Below are 26,937 nucleotides of genomic sequence, written 5' to 3'. Positions count from 1 at the left end.
CATTTACAATGATTTTATAAAAACAGAATAGGGGATCTAAAAGTCATTTTGACTATGTCCCATATTACTGCAAATATCTCATTATCGGCAATTATTTTACTTTTACAGTTTCTTTTATAAGAAACTAGACTCATCAAGCTTTAATTACATAATTTATTCAGCTTCTAACTCAACTCCAACAATTTATGGTGATTTTCCAAAATCACTTTACTGTTGCTGTCCCAAACAGATTATTACCAATTCACTTTTTCACACATTCTTTGCATACATATTATTTAAACATGTATATCACCAATCAATTTCATCATATATATTTATAATTTCACTTAAGCATAATATCAATACAACACATTGTGCTCAAATCATTATTCAAGTTCAAATTCGGCTAACACACATATAAACACTAGCAACAAAATATTAACATTTGCATTTCACCATAATAGCCAATTGCCATTAAGAAATTAAGCCACAATTATTCACTTTTACCAAGCTTCAACTTAATTTAACTTATAATAGTTCATAACACATTTAAAGCACATACATTACTAAATTTTATCCAAGTCCACAATCGGCCATAGTACACCCAACATATTAGCCGATTTCCTACTTAGCATCTAATGCACATATATGCTCAATTTGTTTAGCTCAACCTCACCTATCTAACATTATTCATCAAAAGAACATGAAATAACAACCATTTCCTTCATTTCAATCAAGAACAAATGCTCACAACACAACCAAAAACCAAAATATATTTCGTGGGTTAAGGTAGATACAAGAAAGGAACTCATAAACATCAAAATAGAAGCAAACTACCATGAATTTACCTTGGATTTTTCTTCCCCAAGTGACCGAACATTCATGAGCTTCCCTTCCCCAATTTGTTTTCTTACATTCGGCTATGAAGAACAAAGATGGACAAGCTTTGTTCTTTTCACCATTTTTTTATTTTACTATTTTTTAATATAATGTCATTACCTATTAAAATGCTTAAATAAAATATAAATTATCTATCAACCATCACTATGGCCGGCCACTAAACTAAAATTGGTCCATTTGACATGCAAGTCCCCCATGTCACAATTCATGCATTATTTGGCACTTTAAAATTTACTTATGACATTTTCAAGTTTTATCACATGGGTCCTATCTTATAAATTTCACATACAAATGACAAAATTAAAGCATGAAACTTTCACACATGCATGTACAGACACAATAAGCATAGAATATAACACTTAATTATTTTTATGACTCGATTTTGTGGTCCTGAAACCACTTCCTGACTAGGGTCAAAATAGGGCTGTCACATAACGTACATGCGGTACAATGTAAAGTAGTAATCCACTATACCGTATTCAGTAATGTCATGTCCCTAAGGGTATTGGGACCGACCACGACCCTCTGGATTAGAGGCTATCAATAATAACCAGCAGAGCAGCTACCAGTTCAGATCAGACTCCTTTCTCCTAACAGTACCACCCAAAAACAGTATATGCAAATACATGTATGCAGTCAGATGTACACAATCAGCATACAAATTCCAAACATTTAATCAGAAGCAACAACTTACACCTAATCAGTTAGTTATAGAATCAGACATGAGCACACTCATAACTCAAGTTAAGAATAATTGCACCAAAAATCATATTTAACACACATATCAAGCCAAATTAGAGTTCTAAATACCCTCAGTAAGGCTTAGTCAAGGATTGAAACACACAGAACCACAAACAGGGCATAAATTAATATAATACAATAATTTCGCAAGGTAGAACCATAAGGCCATGTGCCCCGGCCGTGTGGAATTGCCCAGGCCGTGTGGGTGTCTACACGCCCATGTGGAGGCCACACACGCCCGTTTGAAGGCCCTACACACCCTTATGGAGGGGGCACACACCCATGTGAACAGCTCGTGTAACACTTTGTCCAAAATGCTAAAAATTAAGAGCGGAGGAGACACGGTCGTGAGGAGTTATCACACGACCGTGTGGGACACATGCCCGTGTGGCCAAGTCGTGTGGCACCAAAATTCACCCAAAACCCTAATTCTCAAAAACACACGGTCGTGTGAGTCATCACACGCTCGTGTGGCCGTCGGAGAGGTCATGAAACCACCCCAAAACATCCCCAAAACCACCGCTTTAGCCACCAAACTTGTCCCTAGCCTTTTCCTTATCAACAATCATCAAAAAGTGACGATTTCTCATCACTTCCATCAATAAAATCCCAATATCAATGGGTTAGGATACAGTCAAGAAAAGTCGAACAGAAAACTTGCAGAAATAATAAATGCTTTAAATAACGCATTTAGAGTTCGATTCCCACACCTGTTATACGATCAGAGATGAAAACTGAAGCGTGAGATTCTCAAATTCACAAATACCGTTTTAGAGAATTGTTTTGAAAAACCCAAAAAGTAAAGAAGAAGAGATGGGAGGAGAATGTGTAAAAAAATAAAAAATATTAACTTAAAATCAAGCAAAATAAAATGTTTCTAAAATTTCACTCATAAGACTCGAACTTACAACCCTAAGGTTCACTAATCACTCACTAACCCACTAGACTAGCAGGCCCATTCTGTCTCTAACTTGCATGACTAAACAAAAATGTGCCGCCTCCTCATTGACCCTATGCTCAAGTCCCAAAACTTCTAGGCCCAAAATTCGGGGCGTTACAAAAGAAATTGTGTAATTTAGATTGATAGTGACAGATGAAGTTTAGGTGAATTATTTCCTTGGTATTGTTTCGCTTCTTGGTTGTTAATAGTTTATTTTCCTACTTTGTTCTTTGATGTATTCCTTAGTTAATTAATTTAGTTAATCTTACTTTTTAATCAATCACTCGAATTATTTGGTTAAACAATAGAAAGGCAACAATTACTAGTACTTTTAGTCTTTGTGGGAACCATATCTTTGCTCACTGTAGCTATAATATTAATTGATAGAAACACTTGCCATTGTCAAATTCTTAGTTAGTTCACAACGCATCAAATGGAACAACTTGCAAATTTTATTTGCTAAAAAATACCAATTTGCATACTATGTTCACTGTCCCGCTCATCATCTCCAATTATGTAATAGCTCACTTTCAGTGGTGTCGAAAATAGTAGTTTTGGGACCACAATTCTAACGATTGAGTAAACATTTTAATGCTTATTTATTGTTTATAAGGTTAAGTTTGGGTATATTAAATTTTTGTTAAGAAATTTTAAAGTTTAAATGGTTAATTAGGTAAAAAAGACTAAATTGAAAATTGTGAAAAAGTTAAATTCTACTAATTAAATGGATTGAATGGCCTTGGAAATGTAAGCTGGTAGATCTATCAGGTAATTATGTCATTTATATTGTCGGTGGACAATGATGGACCTGGGTTGGTTATTTTATAACTGTTAATTAAAGGGTAAAATAGTAAAATAATAAATAAAACCATATACAAGTAAAATAATGCCATTAACTTCTTCCATTTTCTTGTGTTCGCTAAAAATCACCATTGTTGAGCTTGAGAAAATTCAGCCAAGTTTCTTTGGTGCATGGTGAGGGTTTTGAACCTCATTTTTAATGATTTTTATATTTTTGAACTCATTTTAACTTAATCTACTTATCTCAGAGGTTAATTTTTATAGTTGTAAAACTTTAGGGTTTTTTTATGAATGAGTTAATAGTGTTTGTGAATTTATTTGATAGATTATTAAGTTTAATGGTTAGATAGATATGTTTGTTAAGCAATTTTTGATAAATTTAAAGTCTAAGGACTTAATGGTGAAAGTCGCAAAATTCATGGTTAATATTGTAAATTAGAGAAATTTAAGGGCTGTTTGGAACCTTAAGAATATTTGGGTATTATTATGTTTTATTTTTATTGGATAAATTATAAGATTTAGATTTAGGGTCCAACGGATAAAAAGTTAAAATGTTAGGGGTAATTTTATAATTTCATGTTAATATGAATTATAGGTTTGAATTGAATAATTGTAGTTAATTGAATACTTAATTGAGTCAAATTATTATTTAGATCAAGAAGAGAATCAACCGACCTGAATCGAGGGAAAGCAAAAATTTTGGATTAGTTATCGACTTTTGTTGATACAATAGCTGTGGTCTAGGTAAATTCATATGAATTTTATTCTTATTAAATGTTATTTCGTTTATTATTTTTTAATGTTATGTTATTTATAATTGATTTGGTAATAATTCATAATTTAATACTTGATGGTAAAAGTCTCATTTGAACCTAGAGAATGCTTAGTGTCGAAACCATTTTTATTTGAAAAAAAATAGAAATCGACGTTTAAACAAAATGTGGAGTCGCCACCAATCTTTTTGTTTAGGTGTGATTGGATCACCTAATAAAACATTTTATTTCATTTAAAACAATTTTGATCTATGTAAATTTTTTTTAAAAAATGGGTTCGGGAGCCGATACGTATGAGGAAGGGTTAACACCCTCACTACGCCCAAAAATTGGTACCAGATTGATTACGTGCCGTCCTTATGTTTAAGATTTTAGAAAAGAAATTTTGAAATATGGTTCTTATCAAAACGTTTGAGTGGTGTAAGCTAGTCGTCAATACTTTCTCATTTCAAAGGCATAAAGCATCACATCCAGCATGATAGGACATAATCATTTATACTTTTGAGAACACGATTGAGTTTTGGCTTCCAAAAGCTCTTAGGTCAAAAATTACAAAAAAATGTCCAAATATTTAGTTATACGAAAAATCGAAACCCAACACGGTAGGGCACAATTTCTCGAATTTCTAAATACTGAACATTGTCTTGTTTTTGTAAAAACAATTTAAATAAATGATTGTAAATTATTTCAAAAAGTATTGATTTTCCTTGAAATAAAATGGACCAATTGAGTTTTTTAAAATTGAAAATTATAATGCAACATTTGTAAACTAAAAAAAATGAAAATATGGGATGATATACATGCATAAAGTACAATCCTTGGTAAACGAAGATAACATAACCTTATTTAATCAATCAAATAAAACAATGGAATATAATTAATCTAAGCAAAATGAAACTAACTTTCTAAGCACGTATGGAGAACAATTGGGATAACAATAAAAAACGACAGAAATAGTACAAAAATGATATATACTCTAATACAATCCATTCAAAATATACAAAACAAAATGAAAATTAAAAAAACCACTATGGTATAAGACAAATTTAAAATGATGATGAACACATAATATATAATATATGAATTGATGAATTTAAAACTATTTGTAACAAACAAACTAAAGATATATATGTAATCATTAAAATATGTATTACAGAATGAAGATTTTTAAATCAAGTAATATACAAAGTGTTAAAAACATTTGTTAAAATTGGCAATATTCATATAATAAAGGAAAATTTCAATAATATACAAGATATGAAAGGATAGCAAAAATACATAATAAAATATAATATTAGGAAATACACATAATAAGTTTACAAATCATATATACATATAAATAGATTTAGAAATAATTATTCGTAAAGAATAGCATGAAATTAATAATTATAAGATTAAATTAATTTTATTATAAATTATAGATGTAACAGATTTTAAAACATAATTATGTATACGAAAAAAACTATATGTATAAAATACATGGATTTGCTGATGTCTATAGATCAAATATTTATATATATATATGTATAATAATAATTTAAATAATATATAAAACATGTATACAAAACATATAAGAATAACAAAAATATATGTTAAAATATATGGATTGAGTCAAAAACCATTATATGTATGAAATAACATAACATTAATAATATGCATAAACTAAAATTATCTTTATTATGAATATTATATACACAACAATGTGAAAAAACATTTATATAAAAAAATACAAAATGTGATGATGATATAACAAAAACAAATTTACAATAATAATAAAAAAATTACCAAGGTAGTTCAAAATATACAAATAAGTAATCAAGAATTAAAAAATGACTATAAAATAAAAAAAACTTAATTAAAATCAAATTAAAACAAAAGGGATAATCTACAAATAAAATAATAAAAAAAGACCAATATCTAATGCGCGCAAATGTATAGGGGCTAGAACTGAAAATAATCCAAGTCCTAAAACGCAACGTTGAGTAGCGGACTAAAATGAAAATGTGCGCAAATTATAGAGCCAAATTTAAAAAACAAAGTAAATCAAATAAGGCACAAGTGAATGCTCACATGAGGGGAAGGATCTAACGCGCAAATTCCCCATTTTGAACAAAAGGCGCAGATCCGACTTGCTAATCAGGTTGACGCACAGATCCTTATAGTTGAAACGGCGCCGTTGTTGATTCTGATGCTAAAAGTCCCTATTCCCATTTATTTTCTTTCCAAAAACGCAGATGAAAAAAAAACCCTGCTCTGTCAGGGTTTGGTTCATTACGCAGCCACTAAACCTCCATCATTCTGATGGCCGATGGCGTGGATAACGGCCAGATCTTGCCAACGGAGGCCACGACCTTGGAGATTTGGTAACCTCGCTTCCTCTTTTCTTTTTTCTTTTTTTTTAAAAAACTTGAATCTTATGCTATTCTTTCAAAAAAAAGATGAAACAAGCTTTGAAGATTTAAACAAAATTTTAACACCGTTCGACCCTCGCCCATATTTATGCATTTCTGAGATGTTTGGGCTTTCATCAGCGTCGATTCGGGTCCCCTTCATGTGTTCAAGCTAAAATTGCAAACCAATAAAAAGAAACGAAAAAAATAGAATTGGAAATCACCTTTCAATAACTTTTGGCTTGATTTTTTTGATATCCAGTGTGCGTAAAAATACATGGTACAAGAAATGGCTTTTTATAGCCTGGCAAAATACAGATTTAAAAATAATAGATCCATTTCTTTTTATTTTGCTATATATATATTTTTTGTATTTTGCTGCTTCTCGTGTGTTCTTTTGCAGTAATGGTTGTTCGGAAAAGATGACCCTAGTGACGTGGAGGCTGCGCGTGGGGATCTCACGTGGGAAGTCGACCCTCTGGTGCCATTCCAGTGTATTTTAGAAGCTTCTGGAGCTCTCAGTCTGCTGAACTTTGGGTTCTTTTTAGGTTCCGAATTTGGGCCATCTAAAGTCGGGAAATTGGGTTTAAAAAATGTATCTGCGCTAGTATAAACTTAGCTTTTAACTTAGTTTATTATTTGGGCCTGATGGTTTGTAAAGACTTGGACTTTAAGGAATTATTATTTATTTATTTTTAATTTATTTTCCTGGTTTTATTGTGAGCCGAGCGAATTGGGCCTATTACAGCTGCCCCTCTTTGCTCATTGTCTTGTAATGAGAATAGAGCAAAGACTTTAAAAGGGTCGATTTTGCCCGGTGTTGTTGAATCTTGTCCTCTTGACACTCTTTTTCTTCAAGTAATCTCAGTCAGTCTCACCGTCTTTAGGGATATACTCCACTAAAAATCATCAACTTCGATCTGCTCCACTGTTTTCTCAAGGAGATAACAATCAGTTTGCTTCCTTGCTACTTCAGGAAGATGAGACTACAATTGCCAATCAGCTTTCTTGCTTCCTGAAAAAGATAAGTCTAGTGGCTAAAATCTGCTCCATTACCAATACATAGAGATAAGATCCGCCTTTCAATCTGCTCCGCTACTGCTTAGGGAGATAAAATCTTTAATCTTCTGTCTGCTTCCTTGTTACCTTAGGAAGATAAAACTCAATTCTTCAACCTGCTCTCTTGCTATCTCAGAGAGATAAGGCTGGTGGCTTAACTCTGCTCCATTGCCAATACATGGAGATAAGATTCGCCATATTCTATCTGCTCTGTTGCAACTTCAGGGAGATAAGATCTTTAGTTTGCTTTCTTACTACCTCAGAAAGATAAGATTCATTCTTCAACCTGCTCTCTTGCTACCTTAGAGAGATAAAGCTGGTGGCTTATATCTGCTCCATTGCCGATACATGGAGATAAGATTCGCCATCTTCGATCTACTCCACTGCAACTTCAGGGAGATAAGATCTTCAATCTTCAGTCTGCTTTCTTGCTACCTCAGAAAGACAAGACTCATTCTTAAACCTGCTCTCTTGCTACCTCAGAGAGATAAGGCTGGTGGTAAAATATGCTCCATTGCTGATACATGGAGATGAGATTCACCATCTTCGATCTGCTCCGCTGCAACTTCAGGGAGATAAGATCTTCAGTCTTCTTTCTTGCTACCTTAGAAAGATAAGACTCATTCTTCAATCTGCTCTCTTGCTACCTTAGAGAGATAAGGCTGGTGGTAAAATCTGCTGACTTCATAATGTCGCTACACTGTCCTCTGGGGAACATGTCCTGTAGACTCCATTTTATGTGCACATGTTTATGCCAAATAATTAGGATGCTATGATTGAAATGAATCCAATGCTCCTAACTAAATGTGATATGAATGATATATGTAGAAATGAGAATGATTCCATTTTAAAAATGAATGTATCATCACTCGTTGCTCATCAGTATGTTGTCCCTGTCGTATTATACAGTCATCTCACTCAATCAACATTTTGACAGAGTATCCCAAAAAAACAACTATATTCTGCTCACCAAGCTTTTCCCATTGCAATTCCAATGTCCCTTCCACTATTCTTTTCGAGACAAAAAATATTGTAACTCATAGTTGAATTTTCCCCTGTTTGATCTGCTACCTCACTCCTCAGGTGCCATAGCTAGACGTGCACTTTGATATTTGCAAGGATACAAAATATCATTTCCCCTTTCTTGAGAATAATTCCCTTTTATATTGATCATTTCTCAAAATTGTATCACCAATGCCATATCTTGTCCTTTTGCTTAATCATTATTTGGACAAAAAATTTAAAGAGGCGATTTATTCAAGTATGTCCTTTAACTTTGGTGCATTCTAAACAATAGCCCTGTTTCAGGTTCCCATATTATCTAGAAACTTCTCAAGTAATATGCGAAACTTCTGTTGTGAAAACATTACTAGTTCACTCATCATTATTTCAATGTAACATGCTTGCAATCAAATAAGGGATAAGAATGGAGTTGAATTTTGAGTTCAAAGTGAATAAATCATCAAAAGAACAAAAAATGACCATTAATTTAGGAATGCATATCCAACTTATTGGAAATAAAATAAAGACTAGGTACCTTTGATATCGCAAACTGAGCTTCTCCGTACAAACTTCTTGAAGACCAATTTAAACTTGACATGTGTTTAGAATACCAGAAGTACTCTATTAATGCCCCAAGATGCAACATACCCCCTTCCTTGTTAATTCAAGTATAGCAAGATCACCGCCTTCCCACTTTGGATCAACATTTGAGCCGCCCTTTTTAGGTTTTCAACTCAAATCCCCTTTGGTCTCAAAGCGCCCTTTGCGGGTTTTCACGTTGGCCTCTCTTTTTTTCTTTTTTCATTTTTATTGAGTCTCAAAGCGCCCTCTGCGGGTTTTCACTTTGGCCCTTTATCTTTTCCATTTTTATTAGGCCTCAAAGCGCCCTTTGCGGGTTTTCACTTTGGCTTCTTCCCCTCATTAAGTGTAATACTTTTTGATTGAATCCGAGTTTACTAGATTAGACAAGTTTTTCCATCCATTTCGACTAGGATTAATGCTCCTCTGGAGAAAGCTTTCTTCACTACATAAGGCCCTCCCCAATTTGGCATCCATTTTCCTCTTAAATATTTTTGTATAGGAAGAATCTTTTTCAAAACCAAATCTCCCTCATGAAATTCTCTTGGGCGAAACTTTTTGTCATAAGGCCACATCATTCTTTTTTGGTACATACTGGATAGCCCTCAGCCTTTTTTCCTCAATCAAATTCAACTGATCATATCGAGACTGTATCCATTCTACTTCATCTAACTTCAATTCTGACAAAAGTCAAAGAGAAGGTATCTCCACCTCAATAGGCAGAACTGCTTCCATTCCATAAACCAATTAGAAAGGTGTTGCCCTAGTAGAAGTTCTGATAGATGTTCGATAAGCATAGAGAGCAAATGGCAACTTCTCATGCCAATCTCTGTAAGTTTCAATCATTTTTCTCACAATCTTTTTGATGTTTTTGTTGGCTGCTTCCACTGCCCCATTCATTTTTGGGCGATATGGTGATGAATTATGGCGTCTGATCTTAAATTGACTACAGACCTCTGCTATCATGCTGTTGTTCAAATTTAATGCATTATCAAATATTTCAGGCATCCCATATCGACATATAATTTCCCTTTTTAAAAATTTGCTGACTGCCGATTTAGTTACATTGGCATATGAAGCAGCCTCCACCCACTTGGTAAAATAATCAATGACCACAAAGATGAAACGATGACCATTTGACGCCTTCGGTGAGATTGGTTCTATGACATCCATGCCCCACATGGAAAATGGCCATGGGGAAGTCATAACATGCAAAGGCCAAGGACGTACATGAATCTTATCACCATAAATTTGACATTTGTGAAATTTCTTAGCATAATTGATACAGTCTCTCTCTATAGTTGACCAATAATATCCAAACCTCATAATTTGTCTGGCCATTGTGAACCCATTAGCGTGTGTTCCAAAAACACCTTCGTGCATTTCTTCTAAGATTTTCTTGGCCTCCACAGTATCCACAAATCTTAAAAGTACTTGATCCTTTCTTCTTTTGTACAGGATCTCCCCATCTAGAACATAATCACAGGCTAGCCTTCTCAACGTCCTTTCATCATTCTCTATGGCTTGATCTGCATATTCACGATTTCTCACATATCGCAATATATCCTGATACTAAGGATGATCATCTCTTTCTTCCTCTATATTATAACAATAAGACGGGGCCTCACAAATACTCATCTGAATGGGCTTCACCTTTTCTTGTCTGCTTACTTTGATCATGGAAGCCAAAGTAGCCAAAGTAGAAGCCATCTAATTTTCATCACGCGGAAGGTAATTGAAGGTAATGTCATCAAATTCTTCAACTAACCCCAACACCAACCTTCTGTAATTGATTAATTTGGAATCCCTTGTCTCCTATTCACCTCAAAGTTGGTAAATTACCAGCGCAGAATCTCCATATACTTCCAATGACTTGATCTTTCATTCTATAGCTGCTCGAAGTCCCATGATACATGCTTCATACTCTGCCATATTATTCGTGCAATCAAAATCCAATTTACATGTAAATGGATAATGATCTCCACTTGGAGATACCAAGACTGCTCCAATTCCATTATCCACATCATTTGAGGCTCCATCAAAATTTAGTTTCCAAGAGTAATCTTTTGTAGTGTCCTCTTCAGTAGCTGCCATATACACTATCTCTTCATTGGGGAAAGAAAAATTCAAGGGCTCATAATCTTCTAAAGCTCGACTGGCTAGAAAATCTGCTATTGCGCTCCTTTTTACTGCTTTTTGACTTACGTAGATTATGTCAAATTCAGAAAGTAAAATTTGCTACCTAGCCATCCTTCCATTCAAGGCATTTGACCCCATTATATACTTTAGAGGATCCAACTTTGAAATTAACCAAGTCGTATGGTACAAAATGTATTGCCTCAACCTCTGAGCTGTCCAAACCAAAGCACAACACAATTTTTCAATTGGCGAATATCTCAATTCACACTCAGTGAATTTCTTACTGAGGTAATATATTGCCCTTTCTTTTCTTCTTGATTCATCATGTTGACCAAGCACACATCCCATAGAATTACCAAACACGGTTAAATACAGTATCAACTGGGTGGTGATAACACTAGAGGACTCAAAAAATATTTTTTTTAACTTTATCAAAAGCTCTCTAGCATTCATTATCCCATTCTCCTGGGTTATGCTTTTTAAGAAGACGAAATATGGGGTCACATTTCTCTATTAACTGAGAAATAAATCGAGCAATGTAATTTAGTCTTCCTAAGAAGCCTCAAACTTCTTTTTGAGTGCGGGGTGGAGACAACTCTTGTATAGCCCTGACTTTGTTTGAATCAATCTCAATTCCTCTCTCGCTTACTACAAATCCCAATAGCTTTCTGGATCTAGCCCCAAAAGTACATTTGGTTGGATTAAGCTTTAACTGGAATTTTCTCAATCTCATGAACAATTTTCTCAACACTTGGATGTGTTCCTTTTCGGTTCGTGTAACACCCCAAACCCAGCCCAGACGTTATGGCCGATCCGACGTGTCACATTGAAGTTTTTAAGAAAACCCATGCCTCTTTCAACGTCCTTCTTATTGTTTTAAAAGATAGTCTTTGCTAAGTTAATAAAGTGAATGGAAGCTGTGCACCAGGTAGGTATCCGAAACAGAGGAGGTGAGCCATGAAGGCTGCTTAAGTACCAAGCTCTTGATTGGATCCAATCCTAGACATGCCCACAACCATTGCCACACTTTAGTGCTAGGTTAGTTTTGAAAAAAAACGAGTTGCAATTCATTTAAGTCGATATTTTTGATAAACTGATTAATTGTATCGTTGCGTTATTTTGAAAACCATTATCATTTTGGAAATGTGCCCTAGGTCTAACTCATATTGTCATCAGAAAAATATAGGGTATAAAATAAAATAATCCCAGAAAAAAAAATAAAATGGCCTTATTACAACCCAAAACCAAATAATAATACTAATAAGATAAAACTTATAATGAAATAAACCAGCTACTTATTGCAATTAAAAGAAACAAAAATAGTAGTGTGGCCATCTCCGAGTCCCTCGTAGCTCCAAACCATCTAAGCTTAGGGATTACCTGCACAGTTAGAAACGGGGTGAGTTTACGAAAACTCAGTGTGTAATCCCAATAACAAACAAACAGTGAAAACACAGTATCAGTACAATCTGGGCCAAAGCCCTATTTAGTCTTGACATATACTGGGCTGAAGCCTTTTGTTTAACGGTTATTGGGCCGAAGCCTTTTCATAAATCATATCACTGGGCTGAAGCCTTTTCATAAATTATATCATTGGGCCGAAGCCTTTACTGTAAACGGTATGGCCCTTAGGCCCATTTCAATATCACATGTAATGTCAATGGATGTATGCAAGCCCATTTCAATATCACATGAAATACCAATGAATGTATGCAAGCCCATTTGGGGAGACTACTCGACCCACCATCTGCTACTCTCCACCTGTACCAATCAAGCTCTCCATGTGGGGAATAACTCAACCCACCCAACCAAACTCTCCAGTGGCAGCATAGCTGCTTTATCATATAACTGGAGGCCTAGCCTCTTTTAATAACTGGGGTAAAACCCTTTTTGATAAACTTGGGCAAAGCCCTTTTCGGTAAACTAGGGCATAGCCCTTTTAGCACTTCCTCCATTTATAAAACCCAACCCATGCAACATGTCATGTATGCAGAATGTCATGCCCATATTTGAATCAAACAATCACAGTCAAGTCATTCATATCACCAACATATATTCACAATCAAATCCGTCAACCACACAGTCCAAGTCAGTCACTTGCCCACAAGGTCAAAACAGTCATTTTTCACATTATAAGGGTAATTTCATAATTTTACCAAATATCAGGGTTTTCCATGTTCATCAACAATTATCAATATTTTTGAGTTTTTAAACAATGATCTTTAACCTACTTTATCAAACTGGGGCTTTTGGGCCCAAAACCTCTAATGGGCCCTACGAATGCCGATTTAGCCCATTAAGCCCACATAATCCAAATTTTACAACAGTACTAACCATGTTAGCATACAACTTTTCTAGATTTTATTTTCTATCAGTTTTACCCAAATAGGCCCGAAGCCCATTGGGCCCGATTCCAGCCCATTGAGGCCCAACTTACCATCGTGCACAGAATTGAGTTCTTACATGTTCCATCGATCCAAACACCGATCATATCGTATTTATCGCATCTATACCCAAACGCAACATTACAAGTTCCCTAAATACCAGTATTTTAGCATTTCGGCTTCTCAGCAAATATTAATCTAAGCTATTACGAGGGTTAGTACACACCTGTTACGGGTTGAAGTTGAAACGTTTCCAAAATCAATCGCCTACGATAACCACCACCTGTCACTCAAACTTAACTAATCCAATATCAATATATGTAAATACTAAACACATCATTCATACGTAACATAAGGGCATATTCGTCATTTTACCATACAGGGGTATTACGGTCACTTTACCCTACAGGGGCTTTACAGTCACTTTACCCTACAGGGGCTTTACGGTCTTTTTACCTAATAGGGGTATTTTAGTCATTTTATCCTACAAGGGTGTTTTGGTAAATTTACAAACCAAGGGTATTTCAGTAATTTTGTAAACCAATGGTATTTCTATAATTTTTAGAAAGTCAAGGGTATTTTTGTAATTTTGTAAATCAGGGGTATTTTGGTAATTTTACAAAGTGAGGGTATTTTGGTAATTTCACAAACTAGTGGTATTTTGGTAATTTTACAAACTAGGGGTATTTTGGTAATTTTACAAACCAGAGGTATTTTAGCAATTTTATAGACCAGGGTATTTTGGTAATTTTACTGATCGAGGGTATTTTGGTAATTTTGTAAACCAAGGGTATTTTAGTAATTTTGTAAATCGAGGGAAAAACAGTAATTCTGTCAATCAAGGGTAAAATAGTAATTCTACAATAATTCTGTAAATCGAGGGTAAAACGGTAATTCTATAAATCGAGGGTACTTTGGTAATTTTACAATTTGAGGGCATTTCAGTAATTTGGTAAACTAAAGTATTCTAAATAGGGATAACAATACGAATGGGCCTAAAGCCATTTGGGCCCACACGCTCGTGTGGCCCTTTTAGCCCAAATCTAGCCACAGATATGAGATTCACCTAGCCTAGTCCAATATTTACTACACAATCAAACAACTTATCCAATTGGGCCTGTAGGCCCATTGAGCCCACATGACCCCTTTCGGCCCATCGCGGCCCGAAGTAGCCATCCTATAGCTAGAGTAGTGAGAAATACACACCTGATTGGCGACTGGAGTTAATCCACGCTCCGAGCACTCTTAGCCGACTTCCAACCCAAACGAGCACGCCATACAGCGAAAGGGATCAGCCAAGAAAGGTACCCTTACTCTCCTCATGGTTCCCTCTATTTAAAGCCAGCTTCGCATCCACTCTTATGTTAGCTTCCTGATGTGGGATCCCTCCAACATCAGAGTTTAAATTCAACACCAACTCTTGCCGCCCCCTGTTAGCAAAATAAATGCTGCTTGCTTGCCATGGGATTCTAACCCATGCCTCCCCTCAGATGCTCCATACGCTACTTGCCACTAAGCCACAAGGCTTTTGTGTCATATTTTATCCCCAATTAATTATAAGGTCTAAAGGCCAAAGTCCAGGTTCCCTTAAAAAAAACCAAAATAAATTGCAAGAGCCAAGGCTTGAACCCAGCCTCCCATACAACCTTAATGACGCCACAACCACTAGACTATATGCTTCCTTGTGTCATTTATTTACCACAATAATTCAAAAGGCCCTCATCTAAGCATCCAGGTTTTTTTCACTTAATACCAAAATTTTTGCTAAAGCCCAAGTTTGAACCCAAGATTTCTCCAACACTTCTTAAAGCCATTAACCACTAAAGCAAACATTTAATTGTGTTATTTCATTGCACAATTAAATACCTATATACAACCTCCTTACGGACCCGCACTCAAGGCCCAATACTTCTAGGCCCAAATTCGGGGTGTTACAGTTCGGGACTTGGCTATCATATCATCAACATAGACTTCAATCTCTTTATGCGTCATATCATGAAATAAGGTCAGCATGGCCCTTTGATATGTTGCTCCAGCATTGTTCAATCCAAATGACATCACCTTATAATAGAACGTGCCCCACAAGGTTATGAAGGTAGTCTTCCCCATGTCCTCAAGATGCATCTTTATTTGATTGTACCCCGAGAAGCCATCCATGAAGGAAAACAACGAATACCCAACTGTATTGTCTACTAGCGTATCAGTGTGAGGCAAGGGGAAATTGTCCTTTGGGCTAGCCTTATTTAGATCCCTATAATCCATACACATTCACACCTTGCCATCCTTCTTGGGAACAGGCACAACATTGGCTACCCATTCTGAGTACTTGATCACCTGAAGGAATCCCACATCAAATTGTTTTTTGACTTCCTCCTTTATTTTTTAAAACAATATCTGGCATCATTCTTCAGAGTTTCTGCTGTAGTGGCTTGCAATCTTCTCGTATGGGAAGGCGACGTACTACAATATCAGTGCTTAAACCAAGCATATCTTAGTATGACCATGCAAAAACATCTTTGAATTCCTGAAGCAACCTAACAAGGTCTCGCTTTGTTTCTTCAGTTATGCATGTTGCAATTTTTACAACTTTCCCCTCTTCTAGAATCACCATGTCCACTACTTCTTTATGAGGTAAAATTTTCTTTTCCTCTTGTTCTACCATCTGTAACAAGTCTAGAGATAAATCACAGTCTCTGTCATCTTCAAAGTCTTGTGATCCCTCTAAACACATGTCTTGCTCAAATAGTGATTCTAAGTCAGTAATAGCGTTACTCATGATATTGATATCCAGGGACTTATTACGGGTACAAAAAATATACAAAGAATGAATGAATTTGATAGTTATTGTTTTGTATGGCATGTTTATGAATGAAATAAAAGAATGATTGAAGAAAGTCCAAAAAAAAAATCAGGATAATTATTTAAATGAAAAGAATAACGTGGAAAGAATAAAAAATGTTTACTCAAAATGATAGCAAAAATGTATTTCATTAAAATAATGATGTTTGAACATGAGCCTATTTCACAAAGAAATCTTTATTGTCTCTAGGCTTAAAACAATAAGTTTGTTTTGAATATTACTCTGAGTAAGCTCTAAAAACTACAAGAAGGTCTTCTGCAGTCCAATTGTCTAGAACACTCCCAGGCTCATATGGACGAATATTTGACGAAATCCGCTCTTCGATTGCTTTTTCACATATGGCATTGATGTGCACATTTTCCAATTCTCATTCCATGTTTTCTTTCTCTAGCATCCCTCACTCAGGATAAATAATCCCTCCTGATACAAAAGTCCTAGAAATGTGAGGAATTATCATGGGTTCCCACCTAATTTCTCCACTACTCACACGCGTTCTTCTTCTTTCCTGCCTTCTTTCCAATTCCCTTTTCCTTTGTCTTGCATCTGGCTTGAACCCTAAACCAAAGCGATCATACTTGTCATTCAACATCGGAACCTCAATTCTTCCCTGGAGATATCTCCCAAGTCCCTTTCCTGGTAAAGCTCCACATCCTACCATCAACTGTAAACCTATCATTCGTAGTTTTAGACATTTTTGGCTCCAGAATTCTACTTCCTTTAGGGATGAATGTTGCATTTACAAACTCCAAAGACCAAAAAGAACACTCAATGGCTTCCTCATCTGTCTCTAAATATGGCGCATCACTGGTTACAGCCGTAATAATATCCTCTTCAGCATTTATCATTACCAACCGTCCTTCAGATACCAACTTTAGCTTCTGATGTAATGATGAAGGAACTGCCCTTTCCGAATGTATCCAAGGTCTCCCTAACAAGCAGTTGTAAGAGGGCTTAATATCCATTACTAAGAAATCTACCTCATACGTAGTTGGGCCAATCAACAAAGGTATTTCTTGTAACACGCCGAATTTGGGCCTAGAAGTATTGGGCCTTGAGTGTGGGTCTGTAAGGAGGTTGTATTTAGGTATTTAATTATGCAATGAAATGACACAATTAAATGTCTGCTTTTGTGGTTAATGGCCCTGAGAAGTGTTGGAGAAATCTTGGGTTCAAACCTAGGTTTTAGCAAAAATTTTGGTATTAAATGAAAAAAACTTGGATGCTTCGATGAGGGCCTTTTAAATTATTGTGTTAAATAAATGACACAAGGAAGCATGTAGTCTAGTGGTTGTAGCGTACTTAAGGTTGTATGAGAGCCTGGGTTCAAGCCTTGGCTCTTGCAATTTATTCTGGTTTTTTTTAAGGGAACCTAGACTTTGGCCTTTAGACCTTATAATTAATTGGGGGATAAAATATGACACAAAAAGAGCCTGTGGTGAAGTGGCAAGGTGGCGTCATAGATTTGGCAAGGAGGTCCAGGGTTCGAAACTCATGGCAATCAAAAAGCATTTATTTTGGTAACAGGGGGCGGCAAGAGTTGGTGTTGAATTTAAACTCTGATGTTGGAGGGATCCCACATTGGGAAGCTAACATAAGAGGGGATGCGAAGCTGGCTTTAAATAGAGAGAACCATGAGGAGAGTAGAGGTACCTTTCTTGGCTGATTCCTTTCACTTTATGGCGTGCTCATTTGGGTTGGGCGTCGGCTAAGAGTGCTCGGAGCGTGGATTAACTCCAGTCACCAATCAGGTGTGTATTTTCTCGCTACTCTAGCTGTAGGATGGCTACTTCGGGTTGCGATGGGTCGAAAGGGGCCATGTGGGCCCAATGGGCCTACGGGCCTAATTGGATAAGTTGTTTGATTGTGTAGTAAATATTAGACTAGGCTAGGTGAATCTCATATCTGTGGCTAGATTTGGGCTAAAAGGGCCACACGAGCGTGTGGGCCCATTTGGGCCGAGAATGGGCTTTAGGCCCATTCGTATTGTTATCCCTGTTTAGAATACTTTAGTTTACCAAATTACTGAAATACCTTCAATTTGTAAAATTACCAAAGTACCATCGATTTACAGAATTACCATTTTACCCTCGATTTACAGAATTACCATTTTACCCTCAATTTATAGAATTACCATTTTACCCTCGATTTATAGAATTACCGTTTTACTCTAGATTTACAAAATTATCATTTTACCCTCGATTTACAGAATTATCGTTTTACCCTCGATTTGTAGAATTACCATTTTACCCTCGACTTATAGAATTATCGTTTTACCCTCGATTTACAGAATTATCGTTTTACCCTCGATTTATAAAATTACTAAAATACCCTTGGTTTACAAAATTACCAAAATACCTCCGATCAGTAAAATTACCAAAATACCCCTAGTTTGTAAAATTACTAAAATACCCCTAGTTTGTAAAATTACCAAAATACCACTGGCTTGTAAAATTACCAAAATACCCCTAATTTGTGAAATTATCGAAATACTCTCGATTTGTAAAATATTGAAATACCCCTGTAGGGTAGAATTACCGAAATACCCCTGTAGGGTAGAATTATCGAAATACCCTTGTAGGGTAGAATTACTGAAATAACCCTATAGGGTAGAATTACCGAAATACCCCTATAGATTTGAATTACTGAAATACCCCTATAGCGTAGAATTACCGAAATACCCTTGTAGGATAGAAATACCGAAATACCCCTGTAGGGTAGAATTACCGAGATACCCTTGTGGGGTAAAATTACCATTTTGCCCCTAGGGTGTTAAATGACTGTTTTACCCTTGTGGGCAAGTGACTGACTTGGACTGTGTGGTTGACGGATTTGATTGTGAATATATGTTGGTGATATGAATGACTTGACTGTGATTGTTTGATTCAAATATGGGCATGACATTCTGCATACATGACATGTTGCATGGGTTGGGTTTTATAAATGGAGGAAGTGATAAAAGGGCTATGCCCCAGTTTACCGAAAAGGACTTTGCCCCGGTTTATTGAAAAGGGCTTTGCCCCAGTTTATCAAAAAGGGCTTTGCCCCAGTTATTAAAAGAGGCTAGGCCTCTAGTTATATGATAAAGCAGCTATGCTACCAATGGAGAGTTTGGTTGGGTGGGTTGAGTTATTCCACACATGGAAAGTTTGGTTGGTACGAGTGGAGAGTAGCGGATGGTGGGTTGAGTAGTCTCCTCAAATGGGCTTGCATACATTCATTGGTATTTCATGTGATTTTAAAATGGGCCTATGGCCCATACCATTTACAGTAAAGGCTTTGGCCCAGTGATTTGATTTACGAAAAGGCTCCGGCCCAGTAACCATTAAATGAAAGGCTTCGGCCCAGTATACGTCGAGAATGAATAGGGCTTTGGCCCAGATTGTATTGATACCGTGTTATTCACTGTTTGTTTGTTATTGGGATTACACACTGAGTTTTCGTAAACTCACCCCGTTTCTAACTGTGTAGGTAATCCCTAAGCTTAGATGGTTTGGAGCTGCGAGGGACTCGGAGATGGCCACACTACTATTTCTGTTTCTTTTAATTTCAATTATATTTCGTTTTGGGTTTTTAATTTATGTAATAAGGCTGCTGGTGGGTTTTAAGTTTTAATTTGGATTGTGATTTCTTATACTAAACTGATAGTCTAGGAAAACTCGAGATTTCAAAATGGCATGATTTTTCTAAGGAACACGAGCTTCCAACAACAAAGTTTTCAAAATGCTTCCGCGATTTTAAATGAGTTAATATACCAAAGGAAAAAAAATTGGTAAACATTTTGATGAGAACTTTAGTTTAATAATAATAAAGGAATTTAGATTCAATAATGGATTTTCACCGAAATGATCAAATTTGAAAAATGGTTTGATGTGACGCACCAGATTCGGCCATAATGTTTAGGCCGGGTTTGGGGTGTTACATTTCTATTCTTCCCATGGCTCTCCTTTCCGTGCTATCAAATGCTCACACTATATTCTGACATCCCTTTATGTATGAGCTATCCACAGGTAACCTGTTTGACATGGACAAGGGCAATATATTCAATACTGACCCATTGTCAACCAGAACCCCTGGCAATGTATATCCTTTACATTTGGTAGTTATATACAAAGCTTTAGTAGACCCCATTCCTCCTGGTGGTATCTCATAATCATTGAAGAAGATGAAGTTATCAGCGCTTATGTTATTCACCGACCGGTCCAACTTGTTGACAGAAATATCATTGGTCACATATGTCTCGTTTAGCATTTTCATCAATGCACTTCGATGTACTTCTGAGCTTAGAAGCAAAGCTAATATAGATATGTGGGCTGGTTGTTTATGCAACTGTTCCACCACACTGTACTCACTATGCTTCAGAAATTTCAAGAATTCCTTAGCTTCTTCTTCTTTCACCAGTTCATTAACAGGCACCTCAGGTTCGACTACTTTTCCCCCTTTTTTGTTCGACAGTCAAATCTTTTCCTTTTACAGGCTCTGTTCGGGCACTTGCCAAATCATATCGTCTTCCACTGTGTATGTGAGAACCTATATTTTGACCCTCCTTTAACGAGCTGGCTAACCTCTCCTTTCCTAGGACTGTCACATTACAATCATAATTCCAAGGGACCTTTTTGCTATCTTTGTAAGAGAAAACCGCTGGCTTCTGAATTATGATTTTCGATGTCATCTGAATTCCTGCTTCATTCTTAGGACATGAAATAATAACCACAAGATAATTAACTTTTGGGACACTCGACGCGGATTCTGACGCGTATATATACTTTTCCTCCTTAGTCTCTTCATAAAATTCTATTTCCTTGTTGTCCATCTGGCCCTGGATAACAACTCTGAACTCTTCACATTCTTGAATTCCGTATCCCTCTTCATGATGGAACTCACAATAATTCTTTATCTCATCATCACTTCCTTCTGAATTTGAAGTAACTAACCCCCTTCTTGCCATCTCCTTCCAAACCCGTTTCAAAGGAGTTTTTACTTCTGAAACATCCACCTTGGTTCTTTTTCCCATACCTCCATCTATTGCATTTATCCCACTGTCAGTATGACTAGTTAGCGGATTTTCTGTATTGGGCACATTATCGAACTTTACAATACCCATCTGAATAAATCTCTCAACCAACTTCTTAAAAGTAGTGTAATTTTCTATTGAATGCCCTATGATCCCTGCATGATACTCACATTGAGCATTGGCATCGTACCATTTTTGGAACGGAGGCTGTAATGGCTTTAGATAAAAAGGCGCCACCACATGCGCATCAAATAAACTTTGATATAGCTCTTTATATGTCATAAGAATTGGAGTAAATTGAAGTTTCTCATTACTTTGCTTTGCTCCAGATTCCTGCCTTGATGAGCCCTGACCAGCAGTCATCGCCTTTGGTTGACTTACAGTAACAGACTTTGAATACCCCATGTTTGCATTGTTCACCTCATTTTCCTTTTTCTGTGGGGTAGACTTTTAGCACTTTCTCCTACATCTATCTTTCCATTTCTTATGGCATTCTCAATCATTTCTGCCGTCATTACCACATCCACGAAACTCCTTGTGGCACTTCCTAACATGTGAGTTATGAATGGAGCTTTTAAGGTATTAATAAAGAGCATTGTGGTTTCCTTCTCCAAGAGCAGCGGCTGAACCTGGATGGCCACTTCTCTCCATCTTTGTGCATACTACTTAAAACTTTCATTTGGTTTCTTCTCCATATTTTTGCAAAGTAATTCTATCAGGAGTCATATCTATTACACGACTGTACTGCTTCATGAATGTTTGTGCCAGATCTCTCCATGACCTAATTCTGTTTCGACTCAACTTATTGTAACATTTAGCAGCTACTCCCACTAAACTGTCTTGGAAGCAATGAATCAACAATTGACCGTTGTTAACATACCCAGTCATTCTTCTGTAAAACATGGTAATATGAGCTTCAGGATAGCTCGTTCTATTGTACTTCTCGAATTCTGGCATCTTGAACTTATATGAAATTACTAAGTCTGGGACCAAACTCAGATCTTTTGCATTAATCCCAGGATGCCTATCAACGTCTTCCATGGCCTGAACCTTTTCCTCCAACCATTTACACTGTTCCTCTAATTGTTTCTGTGATTCTGTCCTTGCCTTTTCCTCTTTCACAACTTTATCCAAATCAGGCACTATTGGATTGTTCGAGTTATTACTGGGATTAAAACCTAAGCCAGTTTGAAAATTCATTGGTATTGAAACTCCAGCCTGAAACTATTGAGGCTTGATCACAACAGATGGTTTCTGCAAATTAATCTCAGGTTGTACCTGTACATGTGTTGGAGTGAAGCCAGGAGGATTTTGAGGGTCTTCATTATTTTTCCCAACATTATCCATAGGACCTTTTCCCTTATCCATTCTTCCCATCAACAATTGGGACAATTGACTCATCATCTCTCTTTGGGACTCCATCATTTGATCTTTCATCTCTTGCTGAATCTTAGCTAGCTGCTCTTGCATCTGTAACTGCATTTGTTCTTACATATCCTTTTGCATTTGTTCTAACTTTTCAAGTCTTTTGTCCATTGACTTGGTCTTTTTCCTTGTACCGTAGGGATGCTTATTTAGGGTGCTTTTGTTGGTTTCCAGATTACTGAAATAATTTTTAATTAATTAGAATCTTGTTATGGCCTTTAATGCATATGATGTAATGCAAATGCATGAATGCAAGGGAGGCATCAATTCTGATTCAATTCCATTTAGAAAACTTTACTAGAAAATAAAGTTCTTTACATAAAACTAAGTTACAAATAAGACTTCGCTCTAATGCTCAGAGCCTTAATTTTCCTAAGCAATGATGCTAGTTCTTATCCCCTATTTGACTCTAACTCATACTTCACACTTAATACGTCTGCTTGTACTGCCAAAGACTGCAAGTAATCAGCTACTTCTTGAATTTGTGTTACAGCTTCTCCCATGATGTAATCCCTGCTTCTAACCTGATCTTGAGAATGATGAAGCTGACCTTTCCATTGTTCCTCATTTGCTTCCAAGAACTCGATCCTCATTTCACAACTTTGCAATACCATCTCTAATTCTTCTATTTTCCCTTTCATCTCTTCGAACTTGCTTAAGCTTGCTCTCAACTCCATCATAGAATTGCAATTCCGGTACAGACATAGAGATCTCTCAAGTTCCTCTACTCTACCCCTTAATTCATCTTGTTCATTTTTACTCTCTAAAAAACTTTTCTCCAAAACCTCATTTTGAGCTTGAGCCTCTTGGAACCTCTTTTCCCACAGATTTTCCTTAGTCTTTTCTTTTCAAACTTCCTGACGCCATTGTTCTGAAGTTTTTCCTAACCCAGCAGTCCTCATCGACAGGTGTAGCTTATAATCTGTCTTGAAACTTTCCAAGTCCTCCTCCACTTCAATCTTCCTTTTTCGTAACCTTTCTGCCTCTCACTTCTGAACTTCCACATCTAATTTCATGTGCATTTTCTCTTCTTCCAACTGCTCGATCCTTTTCCCAAGCACAGAACTCTTCTTCTCAAAGTCTTGCTTTATAATTTCCAACTCTGATGGGGCAACTTGCAATTGTTCCTCCATTGGCCGAGTATCTTCTAAACTTGGCTTAGGAATATTATCATTGTCCCTTTTCCTAAACCATCCATTGTATTCTGGTGTCACCATGGAACTGACAGCCAACCGCTTCATCCAGCAAGTTTGCTTCTAAGCATCAGACAGTTCCCGAACCTTCTTCTTATAGTGGTCACCTTTATATGGGAATTCACAGTGAGCCAGCCCGTAACTCATAGGAACAAACTGCCTCAATTTATACTGCCTTAACATAAGCAATGGAGTATACCCAGTGGCTCCCCGAATTCCTAACAATGGTACTCAATCAAAGTTCCCACATCGATATAGGATCTTATCAGAAACCATCCAAAAAGCTCTCCACTCTATATCCTTCTCCTTGAGATTTTGAAGAATTTCCATCCATTTCTCCTCTAAAATATCATCTCTGCTTTGCATAGTTGCCTCCTCCTTTAATGGGGAATAGCTTTCAAAGAAGACCCAGTAAGAAACCTTGTTCACTTTCCAAAAATGGCCATGAAACCATACTATCAACAGTTGTGCACATCTAATAAATCTCCCCTCGCCTGCCTTCTGACACATGCTGAAGGATCTGAACGTCTCAGCCGGTATTGCAGGTACATGTGTGATTCCCTTCTCAAGACGATCGAATAAGTTAGTGACTGCCTCATCCACATGCTTTAAAGCCTCAGGAAAAATCACCAATCCATAGATGCTTAAGGCGAAGATATCGACCCTCTTCCTTTCATTTGGATGTGTTAAAACCAAATCTCTCAAATTCTCCCAAGGAATACATTTACTATCCCCCTTTTGTTGAATTCAAGCAGTGACCTAAGGCTCACTCATCCGCAAAATATTCATCAATTTCTTCATAAAAGTTGGGCCATTAAAAACCTTAGCATAAGCTTTTCTGACTTGAACTTTCTGGCATCTCAACAAAGTAGTATATTCCTCCACGGTAGGCACCAAATCCACTTCCCCAAAAGTGAAACAATTGTAGGTAGAATTCCAAAATTGAGTCATAACTTGGAACAAATGCTTGTCTACCTTAATATCAAGCAGGTAGGGTATATCACCATAGTTCTGATAGAACAACTGTTTGGTTCCCTCATCCCAACGAGCTCATATATCTCTCAACTCTTGCAACTCATTCTGTGTCACATTGATGCGAGTGAAATTCTGCAACTCTGATGTATATCCTTCTGCCAGGCTATCCCCTTTCTCTGATTGTAACTTCTCTGATCATGCACGGACGGCTGCATTATCCTCAACTTTATCAAGAAATTCATTCTCCATGTTAAATATTCTAACTTAGTAATCGAATATGAATCAACACCTCCTTTAGTATGCAATGTTATGCAAAACACAATCAAAACAAAACACAACAAGTCAGTATCAGATATAAATAATAAAATAAAAGGAAAACAAAGATAACCAATACACATATATAGGCAACTACTAAAGTTTAACCTAGCTCTACCTAAAAAAGGCTGTTAGGGTTCACTATATGTGGCTCGGTTCTAAAGAGAAGGTACCTGAACCAAGTGATTCCTCAATCCTCACCCATTATAGGCTCATATGAACCGAGTTCTGTTCAGGGAAATACATTTCCCTATGACCATGCGGAGAAGAAAATCTCACGAAATCATAGGTACGGATATATCCAAGAAGCAATCCACTAGCCCATGCGGAGGTGAAAACCTCACAAAAGCATAGTTTCTTACTCCCACTTAACAGGTGTGACCATTACGGTCATGCAATGCAATGCAAGAGCACTCTACAAGACTCCAACCACAACAATTATACAAACAAATGCAATCAAAAGAATCATGATTTTCAAATTAAATTTCCAATTTAAACAAAAGGATAGAAAATAATCAATTTTATGGCCTGACTCTCTTGTTCAATCCCCAGTGGAGTCGCCAAGCTGTCGAAACCATTTTTTTTGAAAAAAAAACAGAAATCGACGTTTAAACAAAATGTGGAGTCGCCACCAACATTTTTTTTTAGGTGTGATTGGATCACCTAATAAAACATTTTGTTTCATTTAAAACAATTCTGATCTATGTAAATTTTTAAAAAAACTAGGTTCGAGAGCCGATTACGTATGAGGAAGGGTTAGCACCCTCACTACTTCCAAAAATTGGTACCAGATTGATTACATGCCGTCCTTATGTTTAAGATTTTAGAAAAGAAATTTTGAAATATGGTTCTTATCAAAACGTTTGAGTGGTGTAAGTTAGTCATCAATACTTTCTCATTTCAAAGGCATAAAGTATCACATCCAGCATGATAGGACATGATCCTTTATACTTTGGAGAACACGATTGAGTTTTGACTTCTGAAAGCTCTTAGGTCAAAAATTACAAAAGGATCTCCAAATATTTAGTTATACGAAAAATCGAAACCCAGCACGGTAGGGCACAATTTCTCGAATTTCTAAATATTGAACATTGCCAATTTCTAAATACTGAACATTGCGTTGTTTTTGTAAAAACAATTTAAATAAATGATTGTAAATTATTTCAAAACGTATTGATTTTACTTGAAATAAAATGGACCAATTGAGTTTTTAAAATTGAAAATTATAATACAAAATTTGTTAAATAAAAAAAATGAAAATATGGGATGATATACATGCATAAAGTACAATCCTTGGTAAACGAAGATAACATAACCTTATTTAATCAATCAAATCAAACAATTGAATATAATTAATCTAAGAAAAATGAAACTAACTTTCTAAGCACGTATGGAGAACAATTAGGATAACAATAAATAACGAAAGAAATAGTACAACAATGATATATAGCCTAATACAATCCATTCAAAA

At 36.2% G+C, this 26,937-nt stretch overlaps 2 protein-coding genes across 2 annotated transcripts; both read right to left on the bottom strand.

Moving 5' to 3' along the window:
- Positions 1–20,510: 20,510 nt before the first annotated feature.
- LOC107960533 (uncharacterized) lies at positions 20,511–21,963 on the bottom strand. Its single transcript, XM_016896869.1, has 2 exons — positions 21,075–21,963; positions 20,511–20,983 (listed from the first exon to the last, which is right to left on the bottom strand). Exons 1-2 carry the CDS (start codon positions 21,961–21,963, stop codon positions 20,511–20,513), a joined length of 1,362 nt encoding a protein of 453 aa, XP_016752358.1.
- A 1,412-nt stretch (positions 21,964–23,375) lies between these two features.
- Positions 23,376–24,224, bottom strand: LOC107960532 (tropomyosin-like). Its single transcript, XM_016896868.2, has 2 exons — positions 23,974–24,224; positions 23,376–23,796 (listed from the first exon to the last, which is right to left on the bottom strand). Exons 1-2 carry the CDS (start codon positions 24,222–24,224, stop codon positions 23,376–23,378), a joined length of 672 nt encoding a protein of 223 aa, XP_016752357.2.
- Positions 24,225–26,937: the final 2,713 nt, after the last annotated feature.

Source organism: Gossypium hirsutum, chromosome A05 (assembly GCF_007990345.1).
Source record: "Gossypium hirsutum isolate 1008001.06 chromosome A05, Gossypium_hirsutum_v2.1, whole genome shotgun sequence".
In the NCBI taxonomy this organism is placed as follows: domain Eukaryota; kingdom Viridiplantae; phylum Streptophyta; class Magnoliopsida; order Malvales; family Malvaceae; genus Gossypium; species Gossypium hirsutum.
The sequence above is the reverse complement of the archived record's forward strand: the minus strand, read 5'-3'. Positions and strand labels throughout refer to the sequence as shown.

Excerpts from the sequence above, each read along its gene's own strand:
- LOC107960533 (XM_016896869.1), bottom strand. The coding sequence starts at position 21,963 with ATGGGGTATTCAAAGTCTGTTACTGTAAGTCAACCAAAGGCGATGACT. Across the intron at positions 20,984-21,074 it reads AAAGGAGGGTCAAAATATAG|GGGGAAAAGTAGTCGAACCT; the intron begins GTTCTCACATAC and ends CGAACAAAAAAG.
- LOC107960532 (XM_016896868.2), bottom strand. The coding sequence starts at position 24,224 with ATGAAGCGGTTGGCTGTCAGTTCCATGGTGACACCAGAATACAATGGA. Across the intron at positions 23,797-23,973 it reads TTAGATGTGGAAGTTCAGAA|GTTCCAAGAGGCTCAAGCTC; the intron begins GTGAGAGGCAGA and ends GTGGGAAAAGAG.